General features: G+C 42.0%; 1 protein-coding gene across 2 annotated transcripts; it reads right to left on the bottom strand.

The window, feature by feature from the left end:
- Positions 1-1,227: 1,227 nt before the first annotated feature.
- On the bottom strand, positions 1,228-23,935 carry USPL1 (ubiquitin specific peptidase like 1). 2 transcript variants are annotated; one of them, XM_075851685.1, is made up of 9 exons: positions 23,832-23,935; positions 18,110-18,280; positions 16,149-16,277; positions 13,438-16,054; positions 11,939-12,025; positions 8,770-8,899; positions 7,293-7,418; positions 4,779-4,933; positions 1,228-3,995 (listed from the first exon to the last, which is right to left on the bottom strand). In XM_075851685.1, the coding sequence occupies exons 2-9, from the start codon at positions 18,233-18,235 to the stop codon at positions 2,389-2,391; spliced, it is 4,977 nt and encodes a 1,658-aa protein (XP_075707800.1). In that variant the 5' UTR covers positions 18,236-18,280; positions 23,832-23,935; the 3' UTR covers positions 1,228-2,388. The 2 variants fall into 2 exon arrangements, with proteins under 2 accessions (XP_075707800.1, XP_075707801.1); XM_075851686.1 differs by lacking the exon at positions 23,832-23,935 and having other exon boundaries at positions 18,110-22,759.
- Between the last annotated feature and the right edge of the window lie 348 nt (positions 23,936-24,283).

The following is a 24,283-nucleotide window of genomic DNA, read 5'->3' as shown; positions in this document are numbered from 1 at the left end:
GTCTGACAGTAAAGGTTTAGCTTTTGAAAACTTCTAAAACTTCCTTTTAAGGCCCTGTTCACACCAACATTCGGGACTTTTGTAAATTTTTCCAGTATGTTTACTGCATCCTGCACTATTTTTGCCATCGAAAACACCAGAACACATTTAAGTGAATAGGGTGCGTCAGTATACATGTGAAACAGATCAGTCACGGCAGTTATGAGCAGAAGCCATGACACTAGTCTGAAGAGAACCTAACTCATTTAGAATTTGCGGAAATTAATGAAAGTAATTTAATCCAGGCTTATGCTGATCAACATTTTATTTCAACTTTGTTGGTTCTGCATAAAGAGCAACAACTTCGATATTCAAAAACGGTTTTTTTCCAAATTGACAAATTTTTACAATAAAACAAAGACATTAATAACTTTACACATTAATATAGCAGACCTTTGCTTTTAAACAAAAAAAAAACAAACTAAAAAGTAAGGCCTCATGCACACGACCGTGTTTTTGCGGCCGCAATTCCCCCGAAAATCCACGGGAGAATTGCGGCCCCATTCTTTTCTATGGGGCCGTGCACACGACCATAGTTTTTGCGGTCCGTGCACGGCCCGGGAGCCCGGACCGCAGAAAGAACGGGCATGTCTTATTACGGCCCGGTTCTGCGGTCCGGGCTCATTGAAAACAATGGCCGCGGCCATGTGCATGTGCGGGCGGCCTGCGGCTGACAGTCCGCAGCTGGCCGACCTGAAAATCACGGCCGTGCACACGGCTACGGTCGTGTGCATGAGGCCTAATAGTTTCAAGTCGTCAGGAAATGTATAGACCAAGCCTCAATGAATGAAGGGGAAATATTTAATGTACATAATACCGAGGCTGTACAATCAAATGTCAAAATGTAATTTTATTATATATGTGGAATTTGTTTTTGACTGCATAGTTGTGTAGGTGAAAAGTAACCATCTAGAGCCGCTACTGAACATATCCATCCAGCACCAATGGGTTGAAGTCACGCTGTGAAAATAAATATAAAACAAACAAATAAAAAAACAAAACACTAAAATGCTGCCACTTCCATACACATCCATCCATGGCGCTCATAGACCGTGGGATAGTTTTATCCATTTCTGCCACTTCTGATCATCAAGTGCTTTAAGTATTACCAGTAACTATAGACCAGTAAATATTTCCGGTTATGTTTTATGCAGTCTGTCAAACCATAAGATGCTCGATTCCAATATCTCAACATAAAATTTTTATTTTCTTTGATAGCCAATAAGCTTCACAGTAGAATCACTTCGGTTCCCTTTTTAAGGTACATCAGGTCAGGAGTATTTAGGCACCCGTTATCCAGAACGGTAAAAGGTTAACAATGATGGCCTTTTGTAATCTGTCCGATGCCACATAATGCAGATAAAGAACTTCGGATACTGTGCGCGTTACTTGCAAATGACCTGTAAGTCACCCTGACCTCTCCCCATCACAAGACAGCTCCGGTGACATCCTGCACATGCGCAGTAGAGCAAGGTGTGCTGGCCACGGCTTCACCTTTCCACGCTACAAATGCTGTCAGGGGTGGCTTGTAATGATGTATGTCAGACTGTGGGAAGTCAATCAAGCCAGCAGGGGGACCAGCAAGGAGTGGCACCAACTCAATGACTCTTTGCAGGTCATTTGCATATAGTGCACATTGTTTTCAAAGGTTCTTATTTTACATTATGCTGCATCGGCCAGAACCTCAATGTATCCCTTTAAGGGTAAAAGTTGTGACAATTGCAAGACTTCAAACCTGGGTCACCCGCAGCTTTTTCTCTCCTAAGGAAACATGAAGGTCGTAGGCAAGTCACGGTAATGCTGCAATTTTACCGTGGCTCACAAGTGGCCAAATGTTACCACAGGGCCCTAACATTAAAAGGGGTTGACCACTTTCTGAAAACTGATGACCTATCCACCAGATACGTCATCAGTATATGATCGGCGCATGCCAGACATCCAGAACCTGCACCGATCCGCAACTCCGTCTGCCTACGTGCACCGGACGTTTGGAACGGGATGCAGTAGTTGGAGCCAGAAGCAGATGGCTCCGACCACTGCATAGCGGCCGTTCGGCAGAACAGCAGCTCTGCCGCTATTCTTTGACCGGAGCCATCTGCTTCCGGCAACATCGTCCGGAGGCAGCCGGAGTGGTGCGGGGTCCGGGGGTCGGACATGTACCGATCTATCTAGCGGATAGGTCATCAGTTGTGAGAAAATGGAAAACCCCTTTAAGTTCCTCCATAACTTCCACCTGTTTAGGACACATTTTGGTTTTATAGAAAAACCTTAAGAAAAAACAAAAAAACATCAACAAAATTGCACTGTAACCGGACCTTAAAAGTCTGAATTGGCTAACAAAACAATAGCCTAGAAATAATCATCAAAATGAAAATAATCATTGTCCTCATTCAGAATTGATAAAGTAGAATTTGACATGAGATTTAAAGATTCATCTGTATTAGAATGGTTTAGTGTGCTGGTCGTAGGGCAGGAATTACTTCCTGAGGTAGACTGCAAGACACCTCTCTCCTTGGACAACTGATGGTCCTTTACCTGGTGTGACTGACCCGCTGCTGCTATTCCACAGCCATCAGCCAACATCTCCAGATACCTGCTGTCGCTTGGTTGGTTAACAGGGGAGGGTGATAAAAGCTCTGTGAAGAACTCCGCATCCCCGGGACTACTGCATATAGAAGTGCTGGAGCTCATAGTGCAAACAGATTCATTATCAACATTGTCTATTTGTTCCTGAAGCTCCTGTAAAAAGCCCCGGAGGTGCTCCTTCCGATTAAAACCACCCTGAGGAACGCCATTAGCCTTGACACCAAAAGGGCCGCTCTGCTGCGTTTTTGCCAACCGTTCTAAGGAGGCCAGCTCATGTTTCTTAGCCTTCAACTTTTTCAATAACTTCAGTCTCAGTTTCCGAATTTTATCCTCATTGGATGAGCTCCCTTCCCTTGACAACACGTTGCCAGAATCTAGACCATTGCTCCCAGGTATCTTAAAACGTGTAGCTGCAGGTGTTGTCAATGTTTTAGCTACTGGTGTACCTTTCTCTTTCGGAACATAAAAGGATGGCTTACATGCAGCGTTTGATATTTTAGCATCCAATATATTTCCATCAGTTTTATTCATGCCTCTGCCTTGAAAGCCATTAAAGCTCTGAGCCTTCTTGGAAGCACTGGTTGAATCTGTTACCTTCAGCGGAGGACAAGTTTTGAGCGTTACAAGTCTCTTATTTGCCCCGAGGGGGTCTAAACTTAAAATAGAATCATCTTTGTTGATCAATCTAGTCATCCAGTTTCCAACTACGCTCCTCCTGGGGTTATAGGGTTGTTGAGCGGGTGTGCTGGTAGCAATGGCTTCGACAGCTGGCTTTAAGCAGCTTCGTTTCAAAGGACTTAGCAGAACGCTACAATCCTTAAGGATAACAGCCTCAGAATTCGAGCCTGTGGCGATGGGTGAGGTAAATGTACAGTGCTGTTGGCCTTCAAGCTGAGGATTAGTTGGCATCTCAAGTTGAGCAGTGTGGGTATCTACCCCTTGAGTTTCTACCACGTGAGAGGCACAAGTATTAGTTGGCTGAAGCTCAGTAAGTGTCTCAATAGGACGGCCATTCACATCGAGGGGTACTTCAACTAGCGTCAGTGTTATGACGTCATCATCAGCATAGTCTTCCATTCCTGCAAGTGGATTTGATACGTTTAAAGCATCAGACTGCGCGGTAGGAGTAACCTGTTGGGAGAGCTCAGCAGCCCCCACTGAACACAAGCTCTGATCTTGAGAAGACATAGATATATTTGTTGAAGTCAATTCTGAATCTTGCTCTGCTGCACCAATTTGCAAATTATCCTCAAAAGTCTTTACTATAGTACTCTCCCAAATAACAATATGAATGTCGTTACTTCGCACCCTAAATTTCTGGTGTCTTCTGCAGAATGAGCCTCTAAGGTCATCCGATTCAAGCCAGGTACCTAGAGGGCAAATTAAAACCATCAATCTTTAAGAAAACATCAAAAGGTAAATTTTTGACAATCATTCCTACCCAAATCAATTAAGGAGTACCTGTCAACTGTACTAAAATAGACATGTCAGCAAGTTAAATTCCCTTTAAAATAACAATTCTGGAGAACCATTTCTTAGAACTCTGATGTACAATCATAAGGCCTTATTCAGACGACCATATTTTACGTCCGTGTGCTGTCCGTTTAAATAACGGCCAGCACACTGACCCATGCAAATCAATAGGGACATTCACACGGATTTTTTCACGCGGCGTGTCCGTTGCATGAAACTCACGGAATGTCCTATTTTGGTCTGTTTTTGCAGACCACGTCGCCCTTGAAGTCTATGGGTGCGTAAAAAACACTGATAGCAAAAGGATGAGATCTGCGTGCTGTCCGTTTTTCACACATCATTTCCTAAAGGAATGCAGAGAAAATATATAAAACCAGAAAGCATAGAAACACGAAGGTGTGTGAAAAACTGATGCCACATGGAAAACCCACTGATGCCACACGGAACTAAAACGCAGAAAATACGCTCCTTATTTTGCGGATGCAAAACTGACACGCTCGTCTGAATAAGACGTAAAATTTATAGAAAATGAAAACAGACGTGTCTGTAGATCGTCTGATATGGTCAGTATTAATCCGTATACGTGCATTAACACCTATACATGATTTGGACTGTGAAAAGACAGATTTACCGTTTTCTTTTGTTGGACTGAATATATATTATATAGCTCTGATGCTCACCATCACTATTTGATATCCAAGTAGAGAAGTGCTTATTCCGATACTTAATTACCGTCTTTACTTCATATGAATGTCCTTTAAATTGAAATGCATAATCATTCAGATCACTGCTGGGCAACCCTTCCACAAAGTGAACCATGAATATTGAATTCAGCCTACAAGAAAAAAAGAATATAGAATATGCACTGATAAGGTAAGGTTCAGGTAAGATTCCAGCCATGACAATGTTATACTTCTAGAGGAAAGACCCCCCCAAAGACCCGATGTAAATCAGTATTCATCAGTTAGCATTGCCCAACCACTCAGGATCACATTTACGTGCAATAAAGACTGCGGTCATTATACACAGGGCATGCTCACGCAGGTTAGGGTATTATGATGCTGGGATAGCCTGGTGTGCGGATGTTTGGCACTGCATGCAGGGCAGCCCGCTCTCTTACAGTATGGGCGCTATAAATAGGCTGCTATTCGGCGATATATGCTGTGCCTCACTATCCAAACACTATGCCTCCATGTTTTACACTCTACACTCACTTTTTTTGTTTCACTCACAGCCCTGATTTCTACACACTACACTTAGTCATGTCCCCTATACCTCACATGTGCACTATACACAGTACTTCATTATTTATTTATTATTATTACACATTTACTTCCATGCCCAACACACCACTCCCCTCAAGGTAAGTGGGAGTGGCTATCATTATTTAAACACACCTGGGCACTTCCCATCAACAGCATTCTCTGACCTGGTTGCGTCCTGTTTGGAACGGGTATTTTACCCACCACCTAATCTGTGAGTATGGCCTTTTCTGTGGTTTTAATTACATTCTATGTCCCAATTTTTTTTTGTATATCTTAGATTTTGGAACGAAAAGTTCTAGGTAGGGACTCGCAAGTGTGGGGATCCGTGACGTGGATTGCGAGCTTGCGTTTTTTTGGCCAAAACAACAACTAATACCCCATGTTTTTTCATGGTTACTTACATTGTACATACTTTTTTTCAGGACGCGCCCGGGTCTTATGATGCTGGGATAGCCTGGTGTGCGGATGTTTGGCACTGCATGCAGGGCAGCCCGCTCTTACAGTATGGGCGCTATAAATAGGCTGCTATTCGGCGATATATGCTGTGCCTCACTATCCAAACACTATGCCTCCATGTTTTACACTCTACACTCACTTTTTTTGTTTCACTCACAGCCCTGATTTCTACACACTACACTTAGTCATGTCCCCTATACCTCACATGTGCACTATACACAGTACTTTATTATTTATTTATTATTATTACACATTTACTTCCATGCCCAACACACCACTCCCCTCAAGGTTAGTGGGAGTGGCTATCATTATTTAAACACACCTGGGCACTTCCCATCAACAGCATTCTCTGACCTGGTTGCGTCCTGTTTGGAACGGGTATTTTACCCACCACCTAATCTGTGAGTATGGCCTTTTCTGTGGTTTTAATTACATTCTATGTCCCAATTTTTTTTTGTATATATTCACACAAGGCAGATTTGTTGCAGAAATGTCTGCAAGTAATAATCAGTTCCATACATCTGAATGGGGTTGTTTCTGCAACATGTGCATGTATTTCTGAAGGCCCCATTGAGAAATTCCTACAACAAATCTGCAGTGCGTGAATAAACCCTTAAAGGCTATGTACATCTTTAAGTATTTAAAAAAAAAAATAATATTTCAAAGTATTTAGAAAGTATTAATTAAAAATTAATTTGAGATAAAGCTGCTTTGTATTCTGTATACAGAGCAGCTGTATCATGCACGGGGAGACCTGAATCCGTCAGGTGAGCGGCACTGACGAGTGCAGTGTTAGCCGTCCTGTGCATCAGATCCACCAGTAATCGATCACGTCTAAGTTATGAACTTAGCGTAGGATAAAGCCGTTACTGATCACATCTGACACTGAACTCATCAGTGCCGCTAACCTGACGGATACAGGTTTCAGCGCTCTTTATACAGGATACAAAGCAGCTATTTCTCAAAAAGTAAAAGTAATTAATAAAAACTACTTCAAAAGCTGCACAAAACACAGTGATGCACAATTTTATTAAAAAAGAAAAAAAACGATTTCAAAAGGTGTACATAGCCTATAAGAGCATGAAACTCTCCTTGCCTTTCCATAAGATGTAAATCTGAGAAGGTATATTCACTATAGCCACTAATAGCTAGAGGAGAGAAACCCAGAGCAGGAAGGGCTGAACACTCTGCTTGTATGGTGATGGCTTCTTCCTAGATAACAAGCAGAGAGCTGTGTGTATAAAAAAAAAATATAAAAATAAAAAAGGTCAACCACAACGTGAGCTAAAGAGTTATTACTAACAATATTAAGGTAACCAATTAGTTAAGGGCCAATATGCAAGGCAGCAGGTCACACAGTCCCATGCAGTCCAATATTAGAGCACCAAAATATACATCGGACAAACGATTGAAAAATATTGAATAAATCTTTAGAATATTGTATAAATCCATATTAAGGGCCAAATATCTTACTTTTCCAGAACCAGTGACCGCTTTTGTTCAGCATTCTGGCATTTGTTGCACGGCCCTACGTGTACAGCATTCAGAGGACGCCACTCTGGTAGTACCTTTGTGAACGTAGTCAATGTGTTTTCGCATCTACAAAAATAATAAATATAAAATAAATAAAAAAATAGTATGGCTAAAACTATATATTGCATGTAATTAAAATATAACTCCGTGTTTGAGAAAACAAAAAACCAAACACTACATTACAACAAAAATAGACTAAGGGTGTTTCCAGATGGTGCAGATGTGAGGCCATTGTAGCCACACAGTTTTAAAGACCACCACATTATAAGTGGCCTATATTGTACACGATGAGATCGGCGCTGTAATGTAGATTACAGCAGTGTTTTTTATTTAGAAATACGATCATACGAGTTATGACCTATATTAGCTTTATGCTAATGAGTTTCTTAATGCCCAACTGGGCGTGTTTTACTTTTTGACCAAGTGGGCGTTGTGGAGAGGAGTGTATGACGCTGACCAATCAGCGTCATAGACTTCTCCCCATTCATTTATTCTGCACATAGTGAACAACGCAGGTTTACTATGTGCAGTTACTCAAGTGTCCTGACAATGAATAGACATTACCTCCAACCAGGACGGGATGTGTATTCAGAATCCTGACACTTTTCACAAACGTTTGTGGTTGATTTACAGCAGAGCAGGTGTAATCTCACGAGATTACGCTGCAAAATGTCATTTACATCGAGACTACGCCTGCTGTGCTGTAAATCAACCACAAACGTTAGAGAAAAGTGTCAGGATTCTGAATACACATCCCGTCCTGGTTGGAGGTAATGTCTATTAAGAATTATTGTTGATTTTTTTATATTATCTCCGTAAAAAAAAGAAAAAAAAAAAAGATTACTAAAATCTTGCAGTTTTCACTCTGGCCACTGAGCCTCACAATACACTGACCCTTCCTGTTCTGTAGAGATCACTTATCAGCAGTCATCACCTGCAGGATTACACTGACAGGTAACATCCATCCATCTATAATGCAGGGTCCACCATTGACAAAAGGTAATGGACACAGCTCCCCTCCTATCCCTTCCTGCACAAGGACACAGAGCATGCCTAGAAAACTCTTCCAAAGAAGTCAATGGGCCCCCTCTTGTTCACATGTTACTTCAGTCTATGTAGCTGATATAAAGCATAGCGCTATATGCTATTAACAGCAGCTCAAGAAAGATGGCTGCCCCCATAATCATGTAAAAGAAAATAGAAAAATAAATTATCTTTCTGGTTTTAATTAAGGAAGAAAACATAGGCGATACTTTCCCTTTAGATTGCACAGCTCTTGGAAGGTACGGATTCTTCTTCCTCAGTGGAACGCTTCCTGGGGAAAAAAGTATGCTCCCTTCTGGAGGAGAGCTACTTTGCATACTTGAATTGTAAAGTAACCAGTGGGAGGTCTGTAATGTTGCCCCCTTGCCCTTACCTCTGCTGGTAGCTATATCCACAGGCCTCACACTTAAATTGCCACATAAACGAATGCAGAAAAAGTCTTTCAGTCTCTGGGTCCAGCTTAAGTAGTAAAGGAAACGCAAACACCGGGCTGTCTTTGTTTCCTGTTGGGGGAAAAAGATACAAAAAGTTGGAGATAGACTGCAAAAAATATATATTTCTTTATTTCATACTGTGCACTTAACCCATTCAGCACCAGAAGGCGGCACATTAAGTACATTTTATATGTAAGTAGAGACCTTGGGGCAGATGCCTGATTGCAACACTGGAAGGGTCACTAGGTGTTGCTCAGATCTCGTGATGCCTATACAGATTCTGTCTTTAAATAATATGGGGGGGGGGGGGGGTCTACACTTTGGGAAAACCCTGAGTTATGACATTAAAGTGTCACTCCTGCCTGAGACAAAATGTATAAGCAAGGAGATAATAGTGTATTAATCAAGAGTTGCACAAATTGCTCACACTTTAATATATGGAGTTGCTACTAAATGTATGGGTGGGAGTAGAGAGCTGGAACTGGGGCTGCAAGGATAAGCCTGTTTACGTTGAGAGAGTACTTGCAGCCGCATGCATGGATGGATGAGCCTACTCCTATGTATTGCCTGGATGCTTTATAAAGAAAAATGTTAAGTGTCCATTTTATCACATATGAAGAATCCCTTTTATTGCTCTAAGGCACCTACTGTATAGACTTCCAGCAGGCACAAGGGCAGCACCCATGTAACATGAATACGAGTACTGAGACATCAGTATAAGTAATCCTACTGTTTTGCAGGGACACTATTTATTTTTAATTGCTGAGAACTTAACCCAGCACGGCTTATTTGACAGGGTAGAGCCAATATGCGTACCTTGCAGCTGTTATTCTACTTACACTAGAGCGCAGTCCATTAAGTCCAAAAACGTTAAGTCACTTCTCAGACACCTGCAATGAAGGGGTGCCACCTAATTAAAAATAAACTGCACATGAAAGTTTTAAACCAATGTGACAGATGGGCTCCTAGTGCTGAACGGGTTAAAAACGTGATCTCTAATCTTGGCGAATATATTCTTATATTAAATAAGTCCTAAAACTACCCTCAGTAGTTATAAAGGTTTTATTATGCAATGCAGGGTTTTGGAAATCTCATCTTATGCTGTTTTTTTTTGGTGCACAGATTTAGTCTAAAGTGGCACGTAACCTCAACATAATAACGTTTTTTGAAAGAAAAAAAAGTCTCCCTAGGATTAAAGGGGTTATATGGGGACCAAAAATTATTAGAAGTATACGAACACACTTGCTAATATACATGCCGGTCTGAGACTTTCGTAGCGCTGGCGGGGGAGCGGAAGTCTAGTTGCACAGCCTTCCTTGAGGACGATATGACTCTTGGTCACGTGACTGTACGCTTAGGTACGCGCTTCACTACATAAGAGTACAGCGTGGGCCAGTCACATGACTTAGAGTCATATCGTCATCACAGACGGCTGTGCAGCTAGACTTCCGCTCCCCCGGCAGCGCTATAAGAATCTATGAAAATCTCAGAATCCGCGCGATAGGGGACCGGAATGTGTATTAGGGAGTGTACTCACATACGGCAGGGACTAAACTGCTAATCATTTTTGGTCCACGCACAACCCCTTTTAGCCTCAAAGTAGCAAAAAATAAATATCAATGATACGTAAGCAAATATACATGGCCTAAAAGCAGGACTATCCTGCGTGGTAAGAACAAAATCATAGCTTTATACCTTAGGGTTTATTTATAGGAGTCATTTTTGATCCGGTTTTGGCATGATCTTCCACATCGTGGCAAACGGCACCATTTTTGTAAATACACCCTAACACTATAATGGGACTTCTGGGAAACAATTAGGGCTCATTCAGACGAGCGTGATTCTCGTCCGTGTGCTGTGCGTTAAAACAACGCACAGCACACGGACCCATTTAATTCAATGGGGCTATTCACACATGCGTGAGTTTTCATGCAGCGAGTGTCCGTTGCGGTAAACTCGCTGCATGTCCTATATTAGTGCGTTCTTACGCACCTAGCCGCCCATTGAAGTCAATGGGTGAATGAAAACCACGGACAGCACATCCGTGTGCTGTCCGTGTTTCACGCACCAATTACATTGCAAAAAAAAAAAAAAGTGCTTTCAGATGCGTGAAAAACACATGCCACACGCAAAGCACACGGATGCAAAAACGCAACGCACACGGACAGATTTAGGCACGTTTTTTACGCGTGTAAATCTGTCACGCTCGTGTGAATGTAGCCTTACACTTTTTTCCATTGCAATCCACCATCAAGGTAAACGAACATTGGAAAAGTCCACTTCAAACTACAGGCAAGCTGTTTTTAAAGGGAGAAGGAAACAAGAAACAAAATAAGAATCATCTCGAAACATCTACCCCTTCACCTTCTTGAGCTTGTTCTGCCACTGTGATCCATAGACAAGTCTAAGTGATATACCAGAAAGCATTCATTTTGCCTCAACTCTCCAGTGCTAGTGCACGTGAAGCAATTTTTTTTTTTTTAAAAAGGGGCAGGACTTTGGTTTAGGCTTGCTGCAGCAGAAATCTTCTCTTACTACTCGGTTCCACCGCTATCATCTAATCACTTGCCCCCTACCATAGATGAAAGAAGCAAGGATGTGATGGCACCATAATGATTGGTTAAAATATTGTTTACATTTTCAGCTACTTTGCACTAGATCTATGAGCCCTTTCCTCTACACCACTTGTGTTGAGAAATTATAGTTTGGCGCTCCCAAATGCTTCATTTTTTGGGTGGGTGGTGGTTGGGTCTCAGTAATTCTACTTAAGAACATCTTGTGGGAATCTACAGCTCACAACAAATTTGTCAGTGATAGATCCACGTTAAGATGTTGGTAAACCGTTCAACAGCTCTAATAAATGAGTTTTATGATTCAACACATTACCAAAAAAAGTTTAGTGGCCACAGGTATAATGTCCACGGGCGGTGACTGAACCCACATAAGTTAGAAGTAGGTTAGGGGCAGTCTATGGATTAGCTTAGAAAATAAAGAATTTAAGTAGTGAACACTAACAAAGATAAATCAGTGATCTGTTGGCAATCAGTCCACTTTAATTGTACGTACGTAGTTAGCAAATTTTCAAGTCCACTCTGGAGCAGTACATACCCAATTTGCACTTCAAAAAAGGCTTCAGTTTTTCAAAGACGCCTATTCTGGCCTCATTCAGACGCTTCTCATGCCTTGGTCGCTTATCTGAAAAGAAGAACGGGTGATTAGGTTGTATCCATATAAGCATTTGATTATTTACTGGTTAAGAGAAGACAATATGCAACATATAGGTTCCAGCCAACAAAAAGACACAAACCTCTCCAACCCCCCTGGCACCTATTGCACTATTTCATCCAGACGTCAGTTGCGTCTCCTTTTGCAGGCAAAGCAGGAAGACCACGGTCTGCGCTCTGGCCTTGTTCAGCCTTTAGACAGCTACATAAGGGGATATTTACTTATACAGACTTACCGCTAAGAGGAATGCGTTAATGACATTTTATTGTAAAGTTATACACCTCAGCCAGGTGCATGCAGTGTAATACTGAGCTACTGTTGCTTTATGTAGGTTGTACCGTGCCTAAAAGTGGCAGAACCATTTACGAAACATGTTGCAGTGTGCGACTTGCAAGCCATGCCCACTTTTAACAAATATCGAAAAATCATTACTAAGCAAAAGGACTCAGACCGAGCCGCATTTTGGCGTAAGTACTTTGATAAACATGCCCGACTGTGAAGATCCAATTCACTATCCTTTGCCTACCTGGCTTAAATAGAGGCAGTTGTGTATATATGTGCATGTTGATGTGAATGGTGATCAGTGTTAGATTTATGCGAATTATTTCTTAATGCCCAACTGGGCGTTTGTTTACTTTTGAGCAAGTGGGCGTTGTAAAGAGAAGTGTATGACCCTTACCAATCAGCGTCATACACTTCTCTCCATTCATGTCCATCTGTATTCACAGCACAGCATGCTCTCGCGAGATCATGCTGTGCTGTCACATACACCCACATTAACTTTACTGAAGATTCTTGAGAGTGAATAGACATCACCTCCAGCCAGGATGCGATGTCTATTCACACTCCCGACACTTTGGTAAAGTTTCTGTGGGACTTACACAGCACGATCTCGTGAGATTAAGCTGTGCCATGTGTGTATGTCCCTCAGAAACCTTACCGAAATGTCTGGAGTGTGAATAGACATCGCATCCTGACTGGAGGTGATGTCTATTCACTCTCAAGAATCTTCAGTAAAGTTAATGTGGGTGTATGTGACAGCACAGCATGATCTCGCGAGAGCATGCTGTGCTGTGAATACAGATGGACATGAATGGAGAGAAGTGTATGACGCTGATTGGTCAGCATCATACACTTCTCTTTACAACGCCCACTTGGTCAAAAGTTAAAAAACGCCCAGTTGGGCATTAAGAAACGAATTAGCATAAATCTAACATTGTTCATAACTTGCTCAAAAATTATCGTTTTTCAAAATAAAAACCACTTATCTACATTACAGCGGCGATCAGATTATGTAGGAGATAGGGCACTTATAATCTGGCGACAGAGTCTCTGGAAACTAAAAAATAAATTAAAAAAAAATAAAAATTTAAAACACCTACCGGTTTTCCGTTTCTTAAGACTCTGTATAAACATTGTAGTGGCTTCATTATATCTTGTAAAGAGATTGTGAATGACGGACTCCTTTCTTATATGATGACCCTCTGCAACAAAATAGATTAGAGTCTCCGACTGGACCAAGGCTGATAGTATGCAATCTAACCAGCATAAGGAATGTTTGTTCTTCCATTGTAGACGTCTTTCCGCAGGTTTCAATCTTTTAGCTGCAGGTGCTTTATCAACTCGTGCTGGACCATCGTTTTTGGCTTCCATGGCTTCATCACTATCATCAGCCAATCCTTCACTGTTAAACGAGGTTTCCAAAGAGCCCGTATCTGACAATTTGCTGTCATCTTCAATATGGTCACTCAATATTTCCATTGCATCGGTTTCCATTAGATTAAGACACTCTTTGACCTGTCCATTCTGCAAAACCTTTTGTGTCACTACTTCCATGTCTGATGGAGTCATGCACACTGTAGCATCACATGCAGTATTGGGGGATGTCAGTAAATGATCTTCCATTCGGTGTTCAAGCTGAATGTCCAGCAACAAGTCAGGTAAAATTGTGTTTTCATAAAAGTCTTTATTCTGCTTGGATAACGGTGATTCAGATTCTATTGGTGGGGAGGATGCAGTGTTTTCGACAGTAGCAAAAGTAATACTATTCGTAAGACTGTCTGACTGTGCCGATACTTTAGCTGTAACCCCAAGCAAGGAATTGGCAACTTCATTTGCAACATTTTTATCTTGTGTCTCTGTATTCTGCAAACTCTGAGACGACATATTCATTTTACAATGACACTTCATGCAGTCCTGTAACAAGATTTGAGGACCCGGCAATGAAATTTTGTTTAGAGATTTGGAATCTGTGTGTGCAATACAGCCATCTTTCATAATAGAAGCTGAAGTGACAGGAGATTCACACACTTTCTCCATGGGACAATTGTCTGGAAGGCAAACAGGTTGATTATCCTGTGATGGGTCATCTGGAGTAGCCATGTCATTCTGATCGGGATGAGTCCCGTCAAATGTCTCGGACAACGGATTGCCTGGTAAAGATATCGCTGCAGCGTCCGTATAGGCCTTGTCTTTTACAGGAGGCGTTGTAGTAGTTGACCTGCCACCAGTATTCTTGAAAGCTTTTTCTTCAACTTGGTACTCAGGCTGAACATCCCGTAAAGAATTAGAGGGATTGTGTTCTTCATAATTAGTTTTCTGGCTGTTATGCACTAGCTCTTGTATCAATGACAAATTGGGACATGGTATTGATGGTGGGCTTATCATAGACCTGTCTGGCACGAGAGAAACGGTTTTACAGGATGTCAAATCCAAAGGTGTATCCAAGTTGTCTTTTGACAAACTCTCAGGTTGACACTTCAACTCGCACGATGGCAAGGTAGCCTGACTTTTCTCAATAACCTCCGCCACAGCATTTGTGGAAGCCAGTGTCTTCTCCACTGTGAAGGAACGTTGTTCTGCTGGACACTCTTGTAACACATCTTCTAGAGATTGAGAGGTTGTCAATTCACAAGATTGATGAATCAACTTAAGAGATTCCGATAAATCTACACTACCAAAGCTGTTCTCTTGTACAGCCGCCCCTGGACACATTGGAGGAGATCTCTCAGGTAAGGAGCTTAGGTAAATTTGTTGATCAGACTTTTCATGTTGCAATTCAGGGACTGTATTTCTAATTATTTCTGTAGGACTTTCCTGAATTAAAAGAGAAGCCTTTTTGTTACATGAAAAAGATTCAACATCTCCATCTAGCAAATCATCCATGTTTTCAATTTGTTCTTTAGGCTGTGCATGTTGAAACAGTGGAGATTCATTCAAACAAGTCTGCGGTAACCCAGAGTCCATGGAAAAAGTTTTTTCTAGATCTGACAGAGCGTCAATATAGTTTGGGGGGACAGACCCTTCTATAGAGGAATTTTCCTTCGCTTCACACTCGAGCTTCAACATAGGTGAAGGTGAAAAGTTATATGAGTGCATACTATCTCCGCTGAATGCAACACCATTCAGCATAAGTTCTTCGTTTAAAGATTCAGTAGTTTCCTTATCTGAAGTTGGTTTTACCTGCACTTTATCTACCAGGTTTGGTATCAGGCTATTCTCTGGTGGGTGGAGAAGAGAACCATTATTTAAAGTGTCCATTATTTCTAGATGTCCATTCTGTAATACTTCTTGATGGCCATTCTCTACAGCAGGCAATCCATCAGGTTGACCATGTGCATATCTACGAGATCCTGTAGGCAGAATTGGAAATCTATACTCGTCTCCTAAAGCAGAACTACTGAAAGAGTTAGTAGTTCCTGATACATTTTGCATCTGAGAATCTGTGGACTCCATCTGATCACGTTGTAATCTTGTTGGTGAACTTGTTTCACATTCCAGTTCTGGAAAACCAGATGCAGATGGACATAGATCAGCCTGAACAGTATAAGAGTCAAAGACTGGAAGATCCATTCTCTGTCTCTTCTCACATGGGAGTGGAGTTGGTGACATGTCGGAGATGTTGCGCTTTTTCTTCTTACTTGGGCTGCTATTCTTCTTAAGGTCAGCAGTTTTTGCAATTACGTTATCCAAGGGAGCATATCCCAATGGATAAATACACTAAATGGAGAAAAAAAATAAAAGAAAGTTGAACACATCTTTGGAATTGTATTTGTTTTTTTGTAACTGCTAGTTGTAACAAATATACCCATACCTGTGGGTTACTACAGAGGAATATTGACTGAGTAAAGTTGATGCGGTACGTCTTGAGAGCCTGTGCTTGGCCCTTGGTCTTGCACACCGGGCACAATCCATCATGGGGTGAATCAATGCTATGAGGGTCCTAGCAGTGTAGAAAACGTATAAGGTTCAATCAATTCTAACACAAATGCCACTTCTTTCTTTTCTAATAACATGATTATTTGCCTATAAGAGAAGTTATCAAAACTACCGTTCATCACAATTATTAGAAAAGCCATTGTGAAGATCTATCAACATTAAAGCAAAGAAAAATAATATAATGAAGTAATTGTCCATAGCAACCAGAATGCTACTTTCTTTCTTGAACGGACCTCAGAAAAAGAGCTGGAATCAGATTAACATTTTAATTTCCTAATGTTTGAACACCCTTGTAAATTACAGCCATGTTAAATTGTGGAACTACCAGTAAAAAGATATACTTAGGTGGCGCTACCATAACAGATGTATTTTTCACGTATAAGAGGTAATGTTCATCGCTGTGATGGGTGATGGGGTTTAGGGCTGGATAACTCTTGGAAGCCAAATAACCAATATTCCTTATTATGTCTCAATTGAGCTTTAAATGTGCCACCACTTCTATCTACAAATCTGAGCTGTAATTGACAGGAGCTAAGCTTGGTGGGGGGATCCATACCAATCCCTAGAATGAAGTGGCTCGCTGCCCTTTACCAAGCACTATGACCCTTTGGCTTTTAAATCGGAGTTAGGGCTCAGACACTTGGCCGATTATTGCTCTGTTTTGTACAGAGCCATATTGGGGTTTCCATAGGAATGCAGGAGCCCTCTGCTGTATATCCATTTGCCTTCATACGGAGGCATCCAAAAAACGGTGCATGCTCCATTGTACTCCATATATACAGAGGTATTCAACGCTAGCACCCTTGTTTCTAAGGGAGAATATCTCCATACACATGAAATAGGACAGAGCCTGTAGGCTATGCACAAAAGTACCCATACAAGGTTTGCACATAGCCGTGCAGGCTCCGTGTCAGTGTGAATGAGCCCTTAAAGTGAAGCTAAACGTTTGACAAACTTCTGACATGTCATAGTGACATGTCAGAAGTTTGGATTGGTGGGGGTCCGAGCACTGAGAACCAAACGTTTTCATTACCATAGACCTATTGTTAAAGGATAACTAAACATTTCAAAGGTCATAGTGACATGTCAGAAGTTTTGATCGGTGGAGGTCCGAGCACTGAAACCCCCAATGATCGCGAATATGAAGCAGAAGAAGCGCTCGGGTGGGTGCTGATCGGTTTCTGATCTGATTTCCTCATAAAACAGAGCAGGCGTTTTACAGGCTCATAGAATTTCTATTGAGCCTGTACACCACTTGCTCGGCTTTCGGATGAAAGCCGCTCAGAAACAAAGAAGCACAATGGCTCACTTAAGCGCTTCTGCCACTTAGTTTTAGCAATCCGTGAGGGTCTCTGTGCTCGGATCCACACCAATCAAAATAGCGAACATTTCAGAAAATCGTCCACGTGTCACCCTTAGTAAGAAAGTAAATAACTAATATGCTTGCCCTAAAAGCTCAGGGAGGGGGCAATAGAAATGTGGCTAACGTACGCATTTTATTTATAATGTGGTGCCCAATGAATTTTACTTTTTTCTTTTAGGAATGAACATTTTGGTGAAGTCAGTAATATACAAAAATACACACAAAGATCATGTACATAAAAACACTGGTGATTGCATTAAAACGAGACAACTTTAGACAATAAAACCATTGGATCATACAAAGATGTAAGCCACCAAATGTAAGGTTTACTTTTGTGGTCATCTTTCGCCTTTTTTTTTTTAAAGATTTCCGTGGAAGAGAAAACACAAAAAAAAATAGAACATTAAAAACATATGCGCAGGTAAAAAATATTTGAAAAATTTTCTAAATGAAAAAAAAAAAGTTTCACTGACTTTTCCCATGTACCCCACCATGAGAAGTGAGGGCTTATCTAAAAATGACCCTTGTTCAACCAATGACACTGTAGATCCTGGAGTCTTGGCAGCCATTGTGGTGACCCATTGACAAATTTTTGTCATAGCACATGTAACCTGTCAGCACCGCTTAGGACATGTCAGAGAACCCTGAAAGACAAGCGAGTGGAACAAGTTATTAAAATGATTAAAGTCTCCAGATACATCAAATAGAAGTACTTAGCCAGTAATAGACACACATATGTACCATTATCCAAAAAAAAACAACCTTTAAAGACTATGTACACCTTTGTGTTGTTAAAGAAAAAAGTTCAATGTTTAAGGTGATGCCGTACATCCACGTGACTGCTGCTTGCATGTACGGCATGAGATTTCTAAGGCCAGTGATTGGCTGCAGCGGTCATGTGGATGTAGGCGACGTCATCACAGCAGGACAAGTAGACAAAGGCCAGAAGAGCATTCAACAGGTGAAAATTGCTAATTTAAATTTATCCCATTTCCCACTTTTAGGCAAATTTTTTAAATTCCCAGAAAACCCCTTTAAAGACAGGAGCAATACAGTAGCCAAAACCTTAAGGCTGGGTTCACACGACCTATTTTGAGACGTAAACGAGGCGTATTATGCCTCGTTTTACGCCTGAAAATAGGGCTACAATACGTCGGCAAACATCTGCCCATTCATTTGAATGGGTTTGCCGACGTATTGTGCAGACGACCTGTCAGTTACGAGTCGTCGTTTGACAGCTGTCAAACGACGACGCGTAAAAATACAGCCTCGTCAAAAGAAGTGCAGGGCACTTCGTTCAGACGTAATTTGAGCCGTTCTTCATTGAATTCAATGAAGAGCAGCTCAAAATTTACGGCTGTCAGAGAAGCCTCGCAAAATGCGAGGAGGAGCATTTACGTCTGAAACGAGGCAGCTGTTTTCTCCTGAAAACAGTCTGTCTTTTCAGACGTAAAAGCCTGCTACCGTGTGCACATACCCTAATAATTACATACATGAAATAGAAAATCTGCGTGGTAACAAGTAGGACCGTCTGATCTCCTGCAGACGCCGCGAGCTGGTAACTTTAAACCGGCATCTTGAAGTAGATTTCACCAGCCTGAACTATTAATGTGTGTGTGACAGTTCAGGAGAAGACAGCTGCAGCGACCACAAGACTCCAGCGCCAACGCTACTACGGACAGGTCAAATTACCCTGAATGCAACGTGATATTCACATGAGACCATTAACGACTTACACATCTTATTTCTTCTACCCTCAAGAAAAAAACAAAACTCAAATTAGGAGAGCAGAGGTTGATTTTCACACTTAGGCCTTATTAATACGACCATGTTCTGTCCACGATATACGATCCGCATGTCCCGGACCGAACACCGTTTAGGGTGCCGGCTCCTAGCATCATCATTATGTATGTTGCTAGGTGTCCCTGCCTCCCCACAGGAAAACGGTCCTGTACTAAAACATGTTTTCAGTACAGGACAGTAGTCCCGCGGGGAGGCAGTGTCTCAGCGTCATACATAATGATGATGATGATGATGCTAGGAGCCCGGCACCCTAAACTGTGTTCGCTCCGGGAAATGCAGCCGACATGCGATCTATATATCAAGGACCAAACACGGTCGTGTGAATAAGGCCCGATACAAAACACTGTTACAATGCATGTCCTCATAGTGTTCACCCTTTATAAGACAAGTATATATGGGCCTGTGTTGTACATAGCGAGAAAAATATGTATTGTGGACATGAATTGCATCCCATGGCCTAGTCAGATGAGCGATGTTCACGTCCGGATGCATAGCTGACAGTGCATGAACTAGTTTGGTCCAAATCTCACATTAGGAATTGCCTATTCAAGTTAATGGGTCAGTGAAAGAAAAACTGAAAATAAAAATCGGTTTTCACACGAGTGCGATTGGTTTTTCACTGATGATTGATAGTAGATGCTAAGCCCTCATGCACACGAACGTGCTTTTGCGTCCGCAATTCATCCCCAATAAACCGTGGTTTACACGGACCGTGTGGGGACCGCAAATGAGGACCGGTCCCATTTAAATAAATGTACATCTTCTGTGTGCATGGTCCGTGATCGTGGACGGCCTGTGGATGACACTCAGCGCCCATCCGTGCCTTAATCACAGACTGTGCACACTCGTCTGAATACAGCCTCAGGGATCATTCTGGCTGCCGTAATGCAGCCGCATTTCGAATGCAAGACCCAGAACCTTTGTAATTGAAGTGTACCGAGCTCAGCCTTAGGGTTCTATGTTGAAGTTCGGCTCAATTGAACTGCAGAGGGTCCGGGTCTTGAAGCTGTAATACAGACGATAGAATACCGCCTAGCCCTGTTAAAGTTATGTAGATGAGAGTGGCTACACAGGAGCAGGTATATGGATGGGACAGCTAGGGGCTATAGCTGCTCCTGTGCTTTCCATATTTTAAACAAGCATGAAACCCATTTCTAGCACCTTATCACTACTATAAAGACAACCCCTTTAAAGAGGTATTCCCACCAGTAGGCATTTTTTCCAAGCCTCCCCAAACCTTCCGTAATACCCCTAAGTCTACTCTTTGTTGAGACCCCTCCCATGTTCTTATGTTCTTTTAATTTGTCAAGCGGCTCTGGTACCTCTGTGTTTTCATACCTATTTTGGCGATAATGTGAAGTGTCCGTCTTCTCTACTGTAACCCTTTCTCTAGCCCCTCCCCTTTGCAGAAGTTACAGCTCTAGCCAAGAGCACGTTATGGCGCAGGACGCTGCTAGATCTGTCACTCAAAAGCACAGGGGTTACAGTGGAGAAGACGGCCACCCTCACATCTCCTAAGCAAATAGCGTGTGAGGATTAAAAGTTCATTTTCCTTGTGTTGCTTGCACTATTAGCGCCAACATAGGTATGATAAAACTTGTCTCTTCTACACCTACAGTATCTGGCAGTGGTCGCCCAAAAGTGGTGACAGACTCACTTTAAAGGAGCTTTATGGTCTGTACAAAATACTGACGCTAGAACGGTGTTAAGGCTCTTATATACGGGCCAATATTGAGGCAAACGAGCGTTCATATGAAAGCTCATTCCCGATCAGTTCCGTGATTGTTTATGCAGCACATCTCCCTATGTAAACAGATGTGCTGCCGAAATGATGGAAATGTATGGGGACGACCGATCATAGCAACTATCGCTCGTCCCCATACATAGCTCCTTGTGGAAGGCGCAAACGAGCACCGATCAACGAGACGTCTCGTTGATCGCCGCTCGTTTACACGGTCCAGGTCAGGTAGTGTTAGGCCCCGTGCACACGACCGTAAAAACTCCCGTAATTACGGGCCCATAGACTTCTATTGGCCACGGGTACCTCCCTGTATGCTGCGCGAAAATCACACAGCCACACACCATATACAGATGCCCACTGAGCTTTTGCGCGCGCAAAACGGACACGCTCGTGTGAATAAGGCCTTAAAGTGGTAGGTTCACTTTATAACACATTCGGGGGCGTAAAAAGAAATTCTCTAATAAAGTGTTATTTACACAATCTATGCAGCGGTCAGTAAGGCAGAGTTCACACAGTTTTTTGCAGGCAAAAAATTCTGCCTCAAAATTCCGTTTGGAATTTTGAGCCAGATTTTGATCTGCCTGCACTTCGTTTGCTGCATTTTTCGCTCGCGTCCATTGAGCGCCACGAGCAAAAACGCCACAAAATACACTTTCTCTGCCTCCCATTGATGTCAATGGGAGGTCAGAGGCGTAAACGCCCGAAGATAGGGCATGTCGCTTCTTTTTCCCACAAGCATTTTTTTCCAGGAAAAAAAACACGTCGGTTTCCGTGTAAAAAAAACTTAGCAAGAACTAGGCCTAAGTATTCTGGATTGACCAGTCATGGGAACGTCTAATTCTTTGACGTTACCCACAAATATACAAATCCACAAGCTGTAGACTATAGTTATGACAATCTAAAGCCGGTGTATAACCTGTAGACTAGTGCAGGACCCTGCAGCGTCTACAGGTGCTGTTCTCCACGAGGAATGGCGAATTGTACCGATTTTTCCCAAGAGTTTCCAATACACTTAAAAATATAAAGCAGACGAGCGCGACAGAGAGAAAATATGAGTGAGTATGAGAAAGTGAGTGTGTGGCGGTAAATGTGTATTTCCTTCTTGCATTCATTTTCGGATTCTTTTTCATGGTTTTTGTTATTACGGTTATTGTTTAGCTGCCATTGCAGTGATAAACCTAAAACACTGGACAGATCCTGCAGGAAGGACAATGTATAAGGCTTCACTACTGTCAACATTCATTCTGCTGATTTTGAAATTGAAAAATTGAGACAGGGAAGGGCAATATGTTATCTCAGTGAACTCAAATAATAATATAAAAAGATAGGTCATCAATGTCAGATCACCAACCTCTACGATCCCAACTGATCGCCAGAGCCCAGTAGCAGCGGCGCTAGCGAAGCATCGTACCCTTTCGGCTCTATTTTTTTTCAGGGGTCCATCATAGTAAATGTACATTTTTTTAGTGCTGCTGACACTTATCAGAAAACTGATTGGACATGGATGGTATATCCCAGCGATGTCATCGATGTCTTAAAGAGACTGTCACCAGATTATAAATGCCCTACCTCCTACATAATCTGATCAGCGCTGTAATGTAGATAACACTGTTTTTTATTTTGAAAAACAATCATTTTTGAGCAAGTTATGAGCAATTTTAGATTTATGCTGAGGACTTTAATGCCCAACTGGGCGTTTTTTAACTTTTGACCAAGTGGGCATTGTAAAGAGAAGTGTATGACGCTGACCAATCAGCGTAATACACTTCTCTCCATTCATACTCAGTACAGCGTGAACTAGCGAGATCACGCTGTGCTGTCACATACACCCACATTAACTTTACTGAAGTGTCTTGACAGTGAATAGACATCACCTCCAGCCAGGACGCGAAATCTATTCACAATCCCGATACTTCGGTAACGTTTGTGTGGGACTTATTAGCTGCACAGCAAGCGTGATCTCACAATATCACGCTGTGAATGACAGCAGTAGCCTGATCTCACGAGATCTCTATGTGCGGAGTACATGAATGGAGAGAAGTGTATGACACTGATTGGTCAGCGTCATACACTTCTCTTTACAACGCCCACTTGGTCAAAAGTTAAAATGCCAGTTGGGCATTAAGAAATTAGCATAAATCTAAAGTTGCGCATAACTTCCTCAAAAATTATCATTTTTCAAAATAAAAAACAGTGTTCTCTACATTACAGCGCTGATTAGAATATGTAGGGGATAGGGCACTTATAATCTGGTGACAGAGTCTCTTTAAGTTGGAAAATCCCTTTAAAAAGTGCACACCCTTTGGCTTTAAAGGGAATCTGCAATCAAACAGACCTATCTTGGTAAAGATATTAACATTATGGTCAGCGATGATCTCGTTCAGGGAAAGCTGGAATGACAGGCAATAGGGATATAATTACCCAGCTTTTCCAAACTCCTCAACGACAAATACACAAAGCTATACAATACTAGGAGAGAGTAAGATGTTGTGCAACTCATAACTACAGGTCAGTCTCAGGCTCTCCTGTACATGGCTCCTATATAATGCATGTGAATGACGGCTGCCCGGTGTATGTGTAGTATCAGTGTATGGTATCAGCAGGATGACATCACGTCAGGTGGGGACACCCAGTCACCACCACTTCCTCACCTGTATCCCGGACTCGTCACCACGAAACCCGCGATACGCCGATTATAGCACTCGGTATCCAGCCGGCTACACGTGAGGTGAAATACGTGAAACCAACGTCCCCACTTCCGTCGGCTGCAATGTACGTCACTACGCCATTTCCGCTTTCATTTGCCGCTGTATCCCCACATCCGTCGCAGACTAATGACGAAAATAAATATGTGGCCATCTTGACTGTGGGCAGTTGTTGTTCTATTCTAAATTCTAGGGACCAATAGAGATAAATCACAATAGTGTTAAGAAGTCAATCGGAGTTCTTAATATTGTCATGACCTATGATATGTCGAGCTGTAGAAAACATAAACATGAATTTAAAGGTGTAGAAAAGTATCCTGGTTTTACTGTTTTAGATCTCTGTAGCAACATATTGCAGCCGATCATGGGTGGAACGAGAACGTGCAGGGCCCCATAGC

The sequence above is a fragment of the Rhinoderma darwinii genome, chromosome 2 (genome assembly GCF_050947455.1).
Source record: "Rhinoderma darwinii isolate aRhiDar2 chromosome 2, aRhiDar2.hap1, whole genome shotgun sequence".
In the NCBI taxonomy this organism is placed as follows: Eukaryota; Metazoa; Chordata; class Amphibia; order Anura; family Rhinodermatidae; genus Rhinoderma; species Rhinoderma darwinii.
This window is presented reverse-complemented; position numbering and strand designations above follow the sequence as displayed.

Excerpts from the sequence above, each read along its gene's own strand:
- USPL1 (XM_075851685.1), bottom strand. The coding sequence starts at position 18,235 with ATGACAAAAATTTGTCAATGGGTCACCACAATGGCTGCCAAGACTCCA. Across the intron at positions 16,055-16,148 it reads TCCTCTGTAGTAACCCACAG|TGTATTTATCCATTGGGATA; the intron begins GTATGGGTATAT and ends TTCTCCATTTAG. Across the intron at positions 8,900-11,938 it reads TTTTTTGAAGTGCAAATTGG|GAAACAAAGACAGCCCGGTG; the intron begins GTATGTACTGCT and ends TTCCCCCAACAG.